Consider the following 16,891-nt stretch of genomic DNA (forward strand, 5'->3'; position numbering starts at 1 on the left):
CTTTATTGACAAAGTTAGCATGACATGATAAATCAAATAGCTCACTTGACTGCTAAACCCTCTTCACAAATCAATTATAAACTAGAGTTTCATCATTTTTAATTGGGACTGACATTTTATACACATTACTCCCAAATAAGGGAAAAATCTATGTAAATGAGGGACACAAAGTAGGCTGGGAGCAAGTGCCACCACAAAGGTGTGATTCCAAGTTCATTTAGCTATTAGAGTCCCATTACATCATCCCGTCGCGTCTAAAAAAATAATGGCTAGAGGAAGAAATCTCAGGAACCTTAAAAAGAGGGTTGACTGTTGGGACATTTGGCAGGAGTTTCAGTTCCAAAGACCGCTCACCTTGCTCAAAAATGTTGAACAAAGGCTGAGGTAAGTTGGGACAGAAGTGTGAGGAAACGATATTATCAGCTGAGTGAACAATGGTTGAAAGCGCTTACAGCTTGACAATGATGACTCTATGCTGGTTTGAGAAACAGAGAAGAAAATAAAAAAAAAAACAACTGAAGTATCTATCAAGAACAGTATTTTGAGAGCCTCACAGAGAGATGCTATGGTGGGGTGATAGTATATATTATTGCACTCCTTGTTACACCCAAAAATGCATATTTGGAGGTGGTGCAAAGACAACAGGCAGTGGTCCACTGAGTAGTGTCTTGTGATCAGATCAGTAACATGTCAGTGACACACAACAGACACAGGTACTTATTTCCCGGCTGGTGTAGGGTGTGTTTTCCAGCCATAGATTAGGTCTACTAAACCTCCTTGGCAAAGCAAGCATCAATAAATACAAAGGCATTCAGAGTGATTACCTTGCTCTAAACTGTAAATAACTGTACTTATAGTGGCTGCTTGGAAGGTGGGGAGTTACACGGCATTTATGTTTAATCTACTTTTATGTTATGTTTACGTTATATCTCGTATTTCTGAAAATTTTGCTTCCTCTTTTGGGCACGACCTCCAATACGCACAAAGTCAGCCATGGAAATGCCTCTATTTCCCTGGATCGACCTGCATCTGTGCAGTCGGGCAATGCATCTAACACTGATGTAGCTGTAGCAGGGTCTGAAACATTCTCATACATAGATCCTAGTGATCCACATTCACCTTGGAATGATCAAAAGTTTGCTTTATATTTGAGAAAAAAGCTTGATTTGGGCAGGTGTATCTGAACCAGCTGTTGCAAATTTAAACGGAGACTGACAGAAAAGGCAAGCTAAAAGAACTGGAATTGGGTAGGCTATTGAGGACAGGGCCAGGTCTGGTCCTACTCCACTCCACCAACCATCACTGGCCAAGTAGTCTGCTGTCCCTCCACAAGTTCCCCCCTTCCAGTGTCTGTACACCATAGCACTTATTTTCCAAGCTCCTCCCATTTTGACAGTAGTTGGTTTAGTGCCCATTTCCAAGGAAAGGAGGTAGACACATATTTTCCCATGTTTAAAAGAATCACTGCTTCACAGAATCCTTTGCGCTGGTGGAAGAGGGTGTGTGAAAACTGCCAGATAAACTATGGTTCGCATTTCCCCATGAGAAAATGGTTTTTGATAAATAGGGGTTATGCTAATAACATCACTCAAAGAACTGTTGCTATTCAAGGAGTTCAAGCACTGTATTCCAACACTGTAGTTCACTTAAATACACAAAAGGTCTCCTCATTATCCCATGCCGCAGCTTTGGCTAATGAGTTTGTACTCTCGCACACAGGCCAGATTATGTGGTCTGTCATAATTTAAATTCAAACACCTCATCCAGTTTGTTTACATCACCTAACCCTCAAGATCTGTTTTACTCTCATGAATCTGAACATTTCATTATTTCATTCCATGTCTTGATCTAAAATGGGAAAAAAAAGCAAAAAAAAAAAGACACAAGCTCCTCTTGAGAGTGCTGGGCTGATTTATACCCCATCTCTGCCCATAATGATAATATGTGGTGTCTCGCATCTGCTCAGGTCTCTTTTGAGCCCTTTATTCTAGATGGAACGGTTTCATTTTCTGATAGAGACCGCGTCTGACAGCCTTTGTTCATTCTTAGGGATACAGGGACGGCTCATTTATTCATCTAAGATAATGTTTTTGTATTTTATGTCCAATCATCCTATGGTTTCAAAGACCTAGCATCAAACTAGGTCTTGTTGTGAAGACCTAGTACACACTTTTACAGACTTTACCTGGAGTTACTGGTAGTCTCTAGATCTCAGCATTGGTTGGTGTACTGGCCATGTTCAGGGAAAGTGAGGAAGACACATATTTTTGTGAAAGTTGTAACTCACTCTCAGTTACCAATGAAAGGAGTTTTCTTTTCTTTTCTTCTCTTTCGTCAATGATGATTTGGCAGCAGGGCAAGTGCTTTGCTTGCTCAATGAAACAACCAACATATACGGTAACATACGTACAAGCTCATACGTTAGAAAAGGTAGCAGATTGCTCCGATATTGTTTTGTATGCTGGTAACATGGTGACTGAGAGTACTGCATCTCCCTTTGAGTCAGACGAGCTGATGTGTCGTTGTCATGGTATTTTGTGGCTGCCATGGATAAGGCAGAAGTGTCTGTTCACCTCGTACCCTGATGATGATGTACTCGTTTCAGGGTTGGAAAGTTGGAAATGAGGTGTTGTTGTTACTGCCTGTACTTGGGTTAATGTCTTTAGGCACAATTCTCTGGTCCCTAAGTAATCACTTCCAAACTTTGTGATTCTGTCTACATGATTAAGACACACATAGAGAGAGAGAGAGAGAGAGAGAGAGAGTGTGTCTTATGTGTGGCATGTAAATATGTAAAAACTCTATATGTCTTTGCTCTAAGTTGAAGTCACGACCTCACTCTCGTCTGCCGCTCCAGTTGCTGCTGCATCTGTTAGAGTGTTCCTGTCTCAGTATTCTCCTGAGACTGTGGGACTCAGTAAAAGAGGTGCCTGTGTTTCCATGTTCCCGTTCGGCTAACTCAAAAAGTAACCCAACTCCTCCATCTAAATTTTTCCCCTTTGTCAGATTAATAATACAGTAAAGTTTTCCAGGGAGGTAATTCCTTTATCTTGGCAAACCCTTACACACGTACAGGTATACGCCACCCCCCCCCCCCCCCCCCCACACACACACACACACACACACACACACACACATTACATATTGTAGTAGCTTCAGTATACAGTCCTGAAGATGAACATACTTGATTGATCTAAGAGTAATTTGCTGAGAGAAAATAAAAAATATGAAAGCATATACATTGGGAGCATTTTTGTTTATGTGGCTGAATCATATGAAGTGGAGCATTTGGTCAATGCACGTGTTCCTGTAACAACAGGAAAAAATACAGTCTGATTTTTTTTTTTCCTTACTAATTAGTAAAGTGATACATGACAGAAGGTGTTGATGTCACTACTGACGTGGTTTACTTCTCGTGTGCACGTGTCTGCATGTGTGTATGGAAAGACATGCTGTGGATAGACTTCAAAGTGATTAAGAATGATTAAAGCTAGAAAAGTTGTTGTCATACTACTGGCAATTTTCTTTAAGCCTCCGAGAGCAGCTCTCAGTATTATTCACATAAACGTTTTCTGACTTTTGCAGTAGTCAGCCTGATTTGTGTTCTCTTTAAATTGTTCCCTCTTTACTCAAAATTTGGAACACTTGCATTCTTCTCATTATGCCATGGTTGCCCCAGTATAGGTGAGGGAGACTAGCACGGGTTCCTTCTGTCACATGGGTACCCAGCAACCTCACTTTTCCGTGCCATAAACTGCATCGTATTGTCAAACAGCTTACTATAATTAGAGGAGAGTGCTATTCATTTGACTATTACACCGACTGCAAAAACATCTAACCATCTGTAATCACTGTTGAGCAAGGGGCGGGGTGATTCTCACAGACACGCCTACCACAGGGAATCTGGACAAACTGTGGTCCCTTGGACTCCTGATCAAGTAATTGATGATTTCCATCGGTTAAACTACGACAACTAAATCAGAAAGCACATTTTCACAGGTCTCACTGTATTTCTGACTGGAAGTCATTTTGCATACTTTAGTTGTTCTATCATCTTAAAAATTTCAAGTTTTGAACAGGAAAGTTTTGCCCTTGCTCTCTCTCTCTCTCTTTCTCTCTCTCTCTCTCCCTCTCTCTCCCACAAACATGCATGCACACACACACACACAAACACTCACACACACACACTCACACTCTTGTGCACTGTCTCGCAAGACGGAAAGTTGATAAATGAGAACTTTGAAAAACTAGGGATTGTAGAGGGAACAGAGAGCTATGTCGTGTTCAAACAATTTTTCTGTGAGTGACACTCTCTGACATATAGAGAAGGGAAGAGAAGAGAAGAGAAGAGAAGAGAAGAGAAGAGAAGAGAAGAGAAGAGAAGAGAAGAGAAGAGAAGAGAAGAGAAGAGAAGACCAGACCTTAGGCCATTCTATGTGCAGGTTCTGCGTGGGTTGCCCAGCCCTTTCACACAAGCTTCCAATAATTTGGCTAATTGCTAGATTTCTCCAGCCTCTCTCACCTCTCCTGGCGAGTGGGTGTCGAAGGGCTTATTGCAGGGGTATAGTGCTGCTGACAGAATGGCTTGTCCTGATTTTCTCTCTCTCTCTCTCTCTCTCTCTCTCTCTCTCTCTCTCTCTCTCAATCACTCACTCACTCACTCACTCACTCACTCACTCACTCACTCTCTCTCTCTCTCTCTCTCTCTCTCCCTCTCTCTCTCTCTCTCTCTCTCTCTCTCTCCTTTGCTCGTTTTCTCATCCCCCTCTCCTACGTGCTTTTCTGTAACAGCAGCAACAGTTCCCCAGAGACAGGCTTCCCCAGAATCGACGTAAAAAAGGATCTCTGCCCACGCTGCAGAATACGGAACATCTCATTTTCCTCCTCCCTCTGAGCTCCCTAGCTCACGCACGTACACACAGGCGGGTACACACACGCGCATGCAAGCCCACACACCTCCTCTCTCTTTCTGTTTCCCCTTTATTTTACCCTTTATTAAAACACCGCTCTCTCTCTCTCTCCCTCTCTCTCTCACTTTCTCTCTGTTCTTCTGAATTCCCCCCTCTCTCTCTCTCTCTCTCTCTCTCTCTCTCTCTCTTCTGTTCTCATTTCCTTTCCCCACACACATACCCACACTCAAAGCTGGGGGAACCTGAGTGGGAGGGCACAGGAGCCCCCAGGCCCCCACAGACAAACACGAGGCAGGGGTGTGCCTGCCTGACAAACGTGGGCGAGAGGGGTTTCTATCTCTGTACTGCGGCACAATCAGTGCATATGCACATTCACAGAGGCGCACACACACACACACACAAAACACACACAAACACGTGCACGTACGCAAACATACATGCACACGCACAGCCAAACTCCGAGGCTGCAGTCTTACTTCTGAGACTTGTCTGTCAGCCTTGGATAGAGAGGAAGTAAAGCTGAAGAGAAGAGAAGAGAAGAGAAGAGAAGAGAAGAGAAGAGAAGAGAAGAGAAGAGAAGAGAAGAGAAGAGAAGAGAAGAGAAGAGAAGCTGGAGTACATTTATAATGTCTCCAGGAAAGATTAACACTATGATGTGGCCTTCACAAAAAACACACGGGAAAAAAAAAATCAGTGACTTCAAAAGAACAAACAGATGGAATGGAGACTATACTCAAAGAAGATGTAGAAGATCCTCATTACCTAAGGTCCTCAAATAGTGAACCAGAACATGGAGTACTCGTAAAACACTAACTTTCCTTGAGCCCCCCCCCCCCCCTTCCAAAATAAATAAATAAATAAATCTTAAATTCTTGTTTCACTTGGAACGCACTGCTAATGGAACAACAATGGCAGCAAGACAGCCATTCAGATTTGACCTTTTCCCGCATCACTTATGTAACCACTGCCATCTTAGACTGTACACTAGTTCCATAGTTTAAAATACTACGTTGGAGTGAAATGGCTTCGCGTGAACTCACGGGTATTCTTCAGCAAGTTGCTGGGACAATCTGTAAGCTACGGGATCACGATCAAGCGCAAGCACTGTCACGTCCGGTACAGTCTTCAAGATGGCCTTAGAGTGACCTCCGGCTCCGAAGGTCATATCCAGAATGACCTGTGAACAGACCAATCAAGAGTCACCCAATGTTAATAAAGCTCATTTCAGTCAGTGAATTTCTATCCACGAGATTCATGGTGAAAAGAACTTTTACGAAAAGAAAAAAGACATTAAAAGACATTTTAATAATAATAACAATAATAAAAGTAATAATAAAAAAACCTTGTCCTTAACATTTTCATTAAAGAGTGTAAAAAGGTAATGGTGTGTCTTTTCTAATGAATTTTCACTCAGATTTTACATGAAGTGTTTGCATCATTGTTAGTCACATTTATAAAGTGGCCATAAAACAGATGGGCAAGCACCAACGCACATACACATACAAACACACACATACACACACACAAGAGACACTGTCCTCTATTCACACCCAAAAGTCAATGCAATGAGTCATCGCCTCTGCTGTTGAAAGACCAAGACCCTCTCCCTTCTCTGTTTTCTTGGCCTTAGGTCCCAAGTCCCACCCCAACTTCAATTCCCAGGGTGATCTACACACCCACATATCATACAAATATGTGTACTGACAAATCAAATGTCACTGAACAATAAAGACTCCAGCTCAAAGTGCGCCATCCAACAAATATTTACAATTAAACCACCTGCCAATCACCACGCTCTCTCTACATACCCCACCCCCCACCCCAACCCCCACCCCCACCCCCACCCCTCGACGCTGGAGCAAAGCATCTCAGAACATAGCCGTTCCCCAGATCACGATGATGTCAAGAGTTGTGCATGTTTAATCAGGGTTTAGTAAGGCAAGGTTCTCCAATATACCACTGAAAATCCATTTGACCACAAAAAAAAAAAAAAAGGAGACAGAGCATATTAGGACCTCTTGAGATGGTACATGTACGTCAACGTTGCAGATTTTTTTTTCCCTCTGAAAAAGAGCTAATCGTTTGGGCTTTTTTTTTTTTTTATTAAGACGGTACAATGCGTTCATAAAAACTGTCCTGCTCTAATCATCGGTCTGGAATAAAATGGAGTCACGTCTCCAGCCACGACATTTCTGTGACTGTCACTACAGCATACCTGCTCTTACCTGCTTTTTAATTTTGTTTTTCCGTTTTCTTTATCAGTAACTAAATGCACACACAAAGTAAGTTACATGGAAACATATACACACATACACGACACAAATCAAATAACAAGAGAACCAAGAATGAGAATGAGCCAAACGTCTCAAAAAAATCAAAGATAAAGGAACACAATTATGCAGATATGTTTAATTGAAAGCTGCCTTTGACGGTCAGGCAGCAGCAAAGAGATGAGTGAAAAGAGATGAGACAAACTGGCATTTAGAAACAAACCACTATGCCATTCTAATGAGAGTAAAGCTTTGAGAAACTAAAACTCAGAGGCTCACATTTAAACAACCTGTTATGACGTATGCTATTCAAAGCACCTCAGCAGAACCTGCCTTGACTGCAAATGGTGATTAATATGCATACGTACATAAATACATACATACATAAATACATACATACATAAATACATAAATACATACATACATACATGAAGCTTGTTGTTTACTTCTTGCTAAGATTATATTGGGAAAGATGAGATGACATTTTACATGACAACACAAGTATTTTTAGTATGTTGCTATAGATTTCCATTTGGAGTTTGACTGAAATTAACCCTATGTATTACTGGTATCTCCTTCACATCAGTCTTTTGTGTGTGTGTGTTTTCTCTATCTACCATTTACAATATGATCGATTACTATTACTTTACTATGACCACTCGTAAGCATTATCAACATATTACCAAAGCAAATTTCTGCCCTATCCCCCATAAAACACCATTACCAGAGAATTACACAGAATCCTTGACACAGGCTTTTTGTCTAAAACAATTAACAAATAAGCCTTTTTGTGCTATTTGTTAAAAGCATCTCAATCAAGCAGTGATTCACTTGTGCAGTCCATACAAAAGGCTTTGAGGCAGACACCACAGGCGGATGGTTCCACTCAACTGAAGGGCAACACAGCACAAAGACTGAGTAATTAGTAGCTTCTAATAGATATGTGTCATTATGTAGCAGTGGCAAACAGTCGGAGGTAAAGGGATGGGGGCAGGGATGTCACGAGGCATGGTTTTTAATTTAATCTCACTCAGTGCTCCAGAGTTTTCATTTCTATGCCTTACCCTCACGGGAGACAAAGCACGAGTGTGTATGTGTGAAAGAGAGAGAGGGAGAGGCATAGAGAGAGAGAGAGAGAGAAAGAGAAAGAGAAAGAGAAAGAGAAAGAGAAAGAGAAAGAGAAAGAGAGAGAAAGAGAGAGAAGAGAGAGAGAGAGAGAAGAGACAGAATAGAGAAGAGAGAGAAAGAATGAGTCACTCCCCTTTTGATTTGTGGCTGCAGAGCAAAACTTTGCAGGGGCCAACTTCTTCTAAGATACGTTTCAACAAAGAAGAGGAATCCACCATAGAGGTTTTTGATGTCTTTTTTGCCTCTTCAATTTCATTTCATACATATTTCATTTTCATCACCGAAACTGCGCTTTGAAATGACTGACGTACTACTCGACGGCTTTGTTTGTCAGAGAATTCTCTGTTCTCGCTGAGGTCAAACACGTTGTCTCACAATAACATGCCACGTAACCTTCGTTATGTACCCAAACAACCTCAGTAACGAGCTCGACAGTTTTTTATGAACAAACTCTTCCTTTAGCTTTTAACTTTGTTTGCTACCCATAAGAGAACGCTATGGGGATGATGTACTGCTGTGTAGAAAGGCGATGCCTTGCCACTTGAATCAGTGCACTGCACACTTCACATTTCTTTGGAAAGAACATTTTGTCAAGAAATGCTTACACATTATACCGTTAGAGTTAAACAAAACAGTTCTGACATAAAACACATCCCTCTCTTCTATTCAAGGAAGATTATAAAATGAGGTAAACGAAGGAAGATTTCAGATTTATTTTGTACCCAGTTCTCTCCCAATTCTCCCAATTCTAAAAGAAACATAAGTATCTTTCTTTCTTTTTTTTTTCTTTAAATGTTTCGTTTAGTCCAATCCAGTAAACTACAGGACAGGTCACCCCAAAGCAGCTGTTGTTTCTGCAGTACTTCACTTTGGGTATACTAAATGGTTTCCCGATCGCACTGGATAATCTGTATATACCTGTACATACCATTTCCTCTTAAACTGAATTCATTTAAAAGCAAAGTATTTTTCAGTCGATGACTCATCATATGGGTACATATTCTGCACTAATGTGGCCTTATAGATGAATATAAACATTTAAAAAAAAAAGAATTCCATATGAGAGAAAGGTCCTAAAGTATTTCATGAACGTCACGTTTCATTTTAACTAGAGCGGGAACACATCTCTTTCAGAGCATCCATCTGTCTGCTTTAACATTTTGTTTGTGAAAAGAGACAATAAAAAAAAAAAAAAAAATCCACATTCAAGTTTCCTGAGTTTGACCTCGACACTACTGGATATATTGCTACAGTGAGGTGAGCTTTTAGGGCTGGCGGCTGGCGGGGAAACTGACAGAAAAAGGATTTGGCTCTAAAATGTTAAGCACGCGGATCGATATTGACGTCGGAGGTGGGGTGGATGCGTGCGGGAGTGAGCGAGGAGGTGATCAATGGCAAGAGGACTGCGTCTCCCTCTCGCGTCTGAAAGCTCACAGCAGATGGGGAGGGGGAGTGGGCCAACGCGATGACTCACTGCCGTGATGAACTCGCCTGTTGTGCCATTCAATACCGAGAGAGAGAGAGAGAGAGAGAGAGAAGGGGAGCAGAGAAAGGAAAAACACAACACAAACACAAACGGCATGCTTGGCTGGCTTTTAGAGAAAAGGGTAAGTGCGCACCGCTGAGTGGCGGCTAAGCTGAGGGGGGTAGAAGAGGGATTTGGGGTAAGATAGGTATCATTACAACTCTGTTTGAAATCTGCAAATGGGGAGCCTCCGCGTCTCGCGGACACCAACTAGAAAAGAAAGTTGTTAAGGAGAACATCTCTCATGTTCCCGCTGCATTAACCAGGTTTAACCGAGACGCCTGTTTGTAAAGGCATTGAACATGGCCGCTTAAAGTGTGTTTAGCCAGTTCACACAGGCCCACCTCTATAAACGTCTAGTCACTAACTGTGGAGACTTCAAATGTGTACGCAGAAGTCTTTACAACAATGAGTGCCATCATTTAACTTTGTTGCCCCGGGGCAGTTCACATCAGGCATCATCAAAATCAAACGTGAAATCTATACCCCCCCCTACGAATGTATGGTTTAAGCGCCTTCTTGTAAGGCTAAACAGTTGTTCAAATGTGTTTAACCGTTTATTCTGTGGTGGCAGATTGGTAAGACCTTCTTCAATTGTACCAGTGACCTCTCTGTGTGTCTAAGGTTGTCATGGGACCCCCCCCCCCTCCCCCTTACCAATGAGATAAAGATGCAGGGCTGCGGAATTCCGACAGGCCACCTTTGATAACCCAATCGGTTTTTCAATTTGCGCTCTGCCACGCGAAGGCAAAAGATCATTCTCTTACCTTCCAGGATGGCCCTCTGGTATCAATCAAAATGTCTTCCAGAAGCAGAACACAACAAATGTCTTCTTTCATCTCCGTCTGCAGAAAGGATGGAGGAGCAGGAACAGGATAAGGAGTTGTGGTTGGCTTGGGGAGGAGGGTGGCCAAGGGGAGCTCAGATTGTCTAGATCATGGCGTGGGTGGGAACTCAAAGGGGCTTTGGGGCAAGGCCACTGATTACTCTTGACAAATAAATTGGAAGCGGGGGGCTCTAAACCTGGCTTAGACATGGCCTGTGAATCAGAGACATATATCAGAGCGCAAAGTATGAGGATGAAAGAAATGCCAGCGACACGGCATGGAAATCACAGTGTCAGTTTTTTCAGGTGGACTTTTCTTCCTCCGCCTCTCCGTTTCAAATAAAAGTTTCGGGCCCTGGCTTTGAATGGCTATCAACTATCTGCTAATTAATCAGGCTGCGATTGTGCCACTCCCATACTAGCTGAGGTGCTATGGACAATGGTAAAGGAAAGACCTGAGGGACCGCGGTTAATTGCTTCCATGGTGTCTCAGTGCTCACTTAATTACCCAGTGGAGTCACCTGACCACCTTACCTGTGCTAAGATGTGGATAACCACTTGAATGGAACAGTCCTCAGCTTTTTATGAAAACGTAAGCAGTCTCACGAGAGCCAACTAAGCTACAGAGGTATCACCGACATAATAAAAGACCATGATGTTATTTTTGTTTATCTGCTGATCATAAATACAGCGAAACACCATATGCTATATTCTATTAAATACTATAAATAAATCCCATTAAACCACAGACAATTTCTTCACATACAATCTTCCAAAGTCTTAGAGACTGGTTGACCTTGTTCTAGTTGAGTAGGACTCAGTGAGGAGACAAGGAGAAGTTACATAGAGACAGCGAGAGGTTAAAAGCGTAAGGAAAAGAGAATTTGGTCTCGAGTTTGAACAATCTGAGTATTTGAGAGATTAACCATGTCCAGCAATCAGCTCACAAACAAAGGAATTCATGCAATTTACAATGGAAAGATGTGATAAACCAAAAGCAAGAAAACTATCTTATCATATCCATGATGCCCAATAAAGACAAAAACAAACAAATTGTATTTTTTCAGTTCCGTTATTAAAATTGATTTTTCCACGATATGCAGTTACCAAACGATGTTTTCTGTCAGACTTAACTGTCTGTACATTTTGCACCAAGTCAGTATAACTGAGTCAGGCGCTTGAACACAGGATAACAGGCGTTAACCACAGCTCTAATATCTAGGCACCTTAAACAGTTGCTAGTTGAAGTAGTTTGAGAAAGGATTTGTTGAAGTGAGGCTTGTGTTGCATCACTAACAACTGAAAACTTACTCCAATCTACCGTTCTAACCTTGAAGCCTTGAAAAAAAAAAGTTCTCTTTTTTTTTCTCTTTAAAGCAGCCTTTGACGCAAGGAACACTATCCTTGCATCAAAAGCAACAACCTGTGACTCCTTGAGAGATGACGAAAGCACCGAGAGGATCCAAAATAGGACAAGCGTGTCAGTCTCAAGGGAGCGCCTCTGGATGCAAAGTTCAGAGTTGTTGTTTTTTTTTTTTTTTTAACCCAACTCTCTTCTTAGTGTTCTATTCTCCTGGTTATTGTTGTTGTTTATGTGCTCAGGGTCTGTTTTTAGATAGGCATAAAATAAAGCAGTCTGAAATATTAATGCCTCCTGTAGCATCATCACATCCTCAACCTTTTTTTTTTTTTTTTTTTTTTTTTTTTTTTGTGGGTTGCTGGCCCTTTAAGAAACCTGCCTTCTCCAGTACCGGAGACGGACGTAACAACCCCCAGAAGGATTTGGCTATAATGGGCTTGGCATTTGCAATGGTGATTGACACTGAAGTCGAAGTGAGTCATCTGCATTGATATTTCATACAGAGCGGTGTCTGTGCTCTGCTCCCCAGGTCTTCCAGGGCCAATGCGGCTCTGTGCGGGGAACAGAGGTGAGGGGAGATGGAGGAGGTAGAATATAGCCAAGCCTCAGTTCACTATCTCAAGAGGATGAGACTCATCTCTTAAGCTCCTCATTGACACATCATTCGGGTGGTCAAGGAGACCGATATCCTCGTTATAGCAAGCCGATAGAAGAAGGTAAACAAGCTTGATGTATCAAGGCAATAGTCCAAAACAAAGAGGTTTCAACCTTTTGGCCATTGACACATCGTATATTGTCGCCAAAGGGATAGTGAGGCATAGTGCACAAGAGGAGAAAATCCACACAGACTGCAATAACTGCCTTCACCAGCAGAGGGAACAGGAGAGTTAGGAGTGGTGCTGGAACAGCAGCTAAGACACCGAAGTATACATCAAAGCACTCCATATTAAAAAAAAAAAAAAAAAAGTTCCACAAGGTACCTCAGCACCAGCTGAGGCTGCCCGCAAACTTGAACTGCCACTCATGGTCTTCAACAAAAGACTCACTCCAAACAGCAGTAACATAAGGGTCTCTAAAAATGTCTCCTCTTATGTCTCCATTAGGGCGAAGTAAAGAGAAAGCATACACTCCGCCTCGTGGACTGCAGCCATTAATTTTGGAGTAAAGTTGAGGATCAATCAGGGAGAGAAACAGACAGATAGTAATGGCTATGTTCCTATGCTCTAGTTTGTCTCCCTTGGATAAGTTAAGGTGGCCAGGAACCTGAGAGATGGCTCAAATCCTACCTATGGCTCCCCTGCTCAGTTCAGTTACAACAGGGCATCTAAAATATCACCAAGGGAGTTTTGGAAATATCTCCTTACACTAACAGACGCACCATTAAGGAGAGAGATTGACTGGAACAGGATCGCCTCCCCTCATCACTCCGTTGCCATGGCAAGAGGCGGAAGGGGAGGGGGTGTGTTTTTTCCAGTTCCGCACATGATTAGTATCCGTCTAATTTGTAGGTGTGCTAATGGAACACATGTGTCTGTCAGGCACCCTATCTTGCAAGCAAGGGGTAAAACATACTTGTCAGCTTGGGCTGATTTGGGTGGTTGGGGGCGGGGCAGAGGGGGGGGGGGGTGGGAGTGGTGAATGTCTGTGACAATGGAACTTCACAGCTGAGTACAGCCAGTTAGCGTACCCATATAACATTCGCTGGTTCGTAGTACTCGGTTCTTGTACAGAAGTCTTTATTATACACTTGAAGCCATTTTATACTAGAGATATCCGTACACTGCTGATTCTACACATGTACATATTTGACCCAACCAGTACATTGTAATTATCACGCAGGGGACAATGATATTGTATTATATTTCACTTGGGTTTTCACAGCATGTGCAATTATCAATTTATTGCTAGACATCCTATGAGGAAATAACTGTCACAGTACACAACTAAACTGTAGCTTTACTTTTACATAAATATTTTGTTACTCTATGCACAGTCATTACACCCCTGTTGTTAATATAATCTTTTCTATTTTAAATGCAAAACCGCATACAGTGTCAGACCCCCAAGCTCTTCCAGGAAGGGGACATTCCTTTGAAATAATAATAACTTTGTCAGGAAGGGACAATCTGTCAGCAATCTGTCAGGTTGATTATTATTTTAACTATTACTGAAAACCCCCTGCTCCGACAGGTATCATACACATTCACTGCTGTCATAAAAACATGCTTGTTACATCCCTATTTATAGAGACAGCTTTGATTTTTAAAAGTTGACAGTTTTGCTCCCAACAGCTGCCCTTGATCAAATATAATTAAATCAACCATCAATCACAGTTGGTGACCTGTGAAAGAAACACTAGAATGATCCCGTGGGACCAACGTATTGTCCACATTAAACCTTTATTGACCAGTAGCCTCTGGTAAAGAATATATGGCTTTTTATATCTGACCGTTAAAATGATCTTATTCTTTTTTTCTTGACATCCCTGTAGCATCAGAGGGTAAGATAACATAACATAAAATAACCCGAATTTTTAAGGTTCCCTAAAACTCCCTTTTCAATGATGTTCAAAGGGCAATATTAAATGAGATGGGTTGGCCAGAATCTCTTCTGTCAAAGCATCATAAACTATCTGGATGAGTACAAAGTTCTAGAAAACAAAAGGCTGCCCTAAAAACATTTAACATTTGTGAGAAGGAATGAGCCATCGCCAAATTCCACACAAAACAAATGCAGGGGCAGAGAGAGCTATACAGCCAACGAGGTGCTTAGACTACTAAAGGACAGGAAAAGCTTCTGGCAATTACACTGTCAAGACATAATTGTGCTGTTGATCGTAAGCATTGATGTGGGCCGCCAAGACGCATGTGTTCTCTTGCCCTGAGTGTTTGCATAAGATCTAAGACGACCTACCTGACATGCTTACACGAGTCAACGGAAGAGCAGAGGGATGACAATGATAAAACACCCCCCCCCCCCCCCCCCCCTGCCCCCCATCCCCCCAAAAAAAGATTTAAACATGGCACCATTAAAACATGTTGTGTGACGGATTAGTCAAAACTTTGGCCTAAAGAGCAACCCCAGGGGCTGTTTTTAACTGTCTCGATTATTTGTTGAGCAGATCTCTCTTTTGTTCCCCTGGAGGAACGGCAAAGAGTGACAAAACACACACAGCATTCCACATCTATTCAGTATCCTGCAAATCTCTTTGCAGACAGCCGAAACTCTTCACAGAGACATGTAAGCTGGTGAGAACAAGACTTTCCTTAAGTCAAACTACTGCCTTTTACATGCCACTGTAAAGGCTCTATAGCAAGCAAATGTTTAGAGAATGTCTCGCTGTCAGGCCAAAAAATGACTGAGAAATTCCTGCGTGTATGTCCTAAGGGTGGGGTGGAGTGTGGTCAGTTTAAGGTAGGTGGATTCGCTCCAAATGTGAGGGGAGAGGAGAAGCCTGGGGCTTGTCTGGAGAGTGTAACCAATCCGCACAGTAAAAGTTGTCATTAGGCTCCCTGACATTCTCAGACTGTCTCCAGGTGAGTTTTCTGACTAAGGTCTGCCGAAATCTATGCCTCTACTGCTTTAAACCGTGTATGACTCAGTTAATCTTTGATGTCTAAAAGCCAACCGTCATCCAGGCACACAGCGTTTTTTGGAAATGAGACGTCGTCCCTTGTCCAATATAGTTTCCTGTTAATGTCTCTTTCCTCAACAGAGGAGGCAGGAGTACTTTGCCACTGGTCCAAGGAGGCTATGTTGGAGATGCTTGACCATTTTGGGGAATAATAAAATTGTCTGTCAGCATAGAGAGCAGACATTCCAGTCTCAACTCTTACCAAATGCAATGTGTTTGTGTCTACGATCGTTCCGAGGCCACAGCTATGGAATCATTTCATTAATCATGACCACCAGCAAACTGTAGCTATCTGACCACAGAGGAAGGCAACTTTCAGTCTCAGATTTGGTATCTGTCAAAATGACAGTGCTCAAGGTTTTTACATGCTCGTTCTATGCTTGTAATATGTTTTCATCTGTGTTTTCAGTATGATCAGACACAGCCTTTGTAAGAATCTACCCTGCACAAATATGATGACATTCACCTGTGCTCCTTCAAAAGTTCAGCTGCTTTCAAATTTTCTTTCAGACTACACGGTGCTATTTCCATGCACTATACAGTCCGTAAAATCCACATCATACATCAACAGAGATGTCTCAACACAACGGAGGGGTCAACCTGAGCAGCTGCAATCATCTCCAGACATGGGCATTTCCAACTCATTTTTGAGGGATAATAATAATACGTGGGTTTTTTTTTTTAATGTTGTATGTCTTATGTACACATTCAGTCCCACTTATAAATAGCAAAAGATGCACTTCACACATAAAAAGAGTCTATTAAATTCTATGAGATTCTTTCCCCTTTTAGATAAAAAGAGATGAGTTGTTCTGTAGTAGCTTTATCTTGCATTTATCGTGCACCCACTGGCACAATCTGATATGTAGTGGAGAAAAACAAACAAAACAAAAAGACAACAGACAACTGAATTGAGATAAGAGTTTGTGGTAGAGTTGGTACGATTTCACACAGGACAACCAAAATCATCACTTGTGATAAAAAATGTATAGCAAAAACAAACTAAGGCTTTTCCATCACTCTGGGGGAGATGTTCAACACCAACACTCTTGACATTAGCTTCCATTTCTTATTCAGAGGCCTTGTCTATGTTACATGGATGTTAATATTCTAGCAACTCCAGGGTATGGGAAAAGAGGCAAAAAAAAAAAAAAAAAAGACTACAGCTGGGACTTCTACCAATGATCACACATCGCACTGAATGCAAGTAACTTCTGTCACTGTACTTTTCCACATGA

General features: G+C 41.9%; 1 protein-coding gene across 1 annotated transcript in view; it reads right to left on the reverse strand.

Annotated features, from left to right (window-relative positions):
- mettl15 (methyltransferase 15, mitochondrial 12S rRNA N4-cytidine) overlaps positions 1–16,891 on the reverse strand; it is a 58,362-nt gene that overhangs the window by 23,042 nt on the left and 18,429 nt on the right. The window contains exon 3 of the mRNA XM_030794156.1: positions 5,951–6,087. Coding sequence (XP_030650016.1) covers positions 5,951–6,087 — 137 coding nt within the window. The remainder of the gene's footprint in view (positions 1–5,950; positions 6,088–16,891) is intronic.

This window comes from Chanos chanos, chromosome 2 (genome assembly GCF_902362185.1).
Source record: "Chanos chanos chromosome 2, fChaCha1.1, whole genome shotgun sequence".
In the NCBI taxonomy this organism is placed as follows: domain Eukaryota; kingdom Metazoa; phylum Chordata; class Actinopteri; order Gonorynchiformes; family Chanidae; genus Chanos; species Chanos chanos.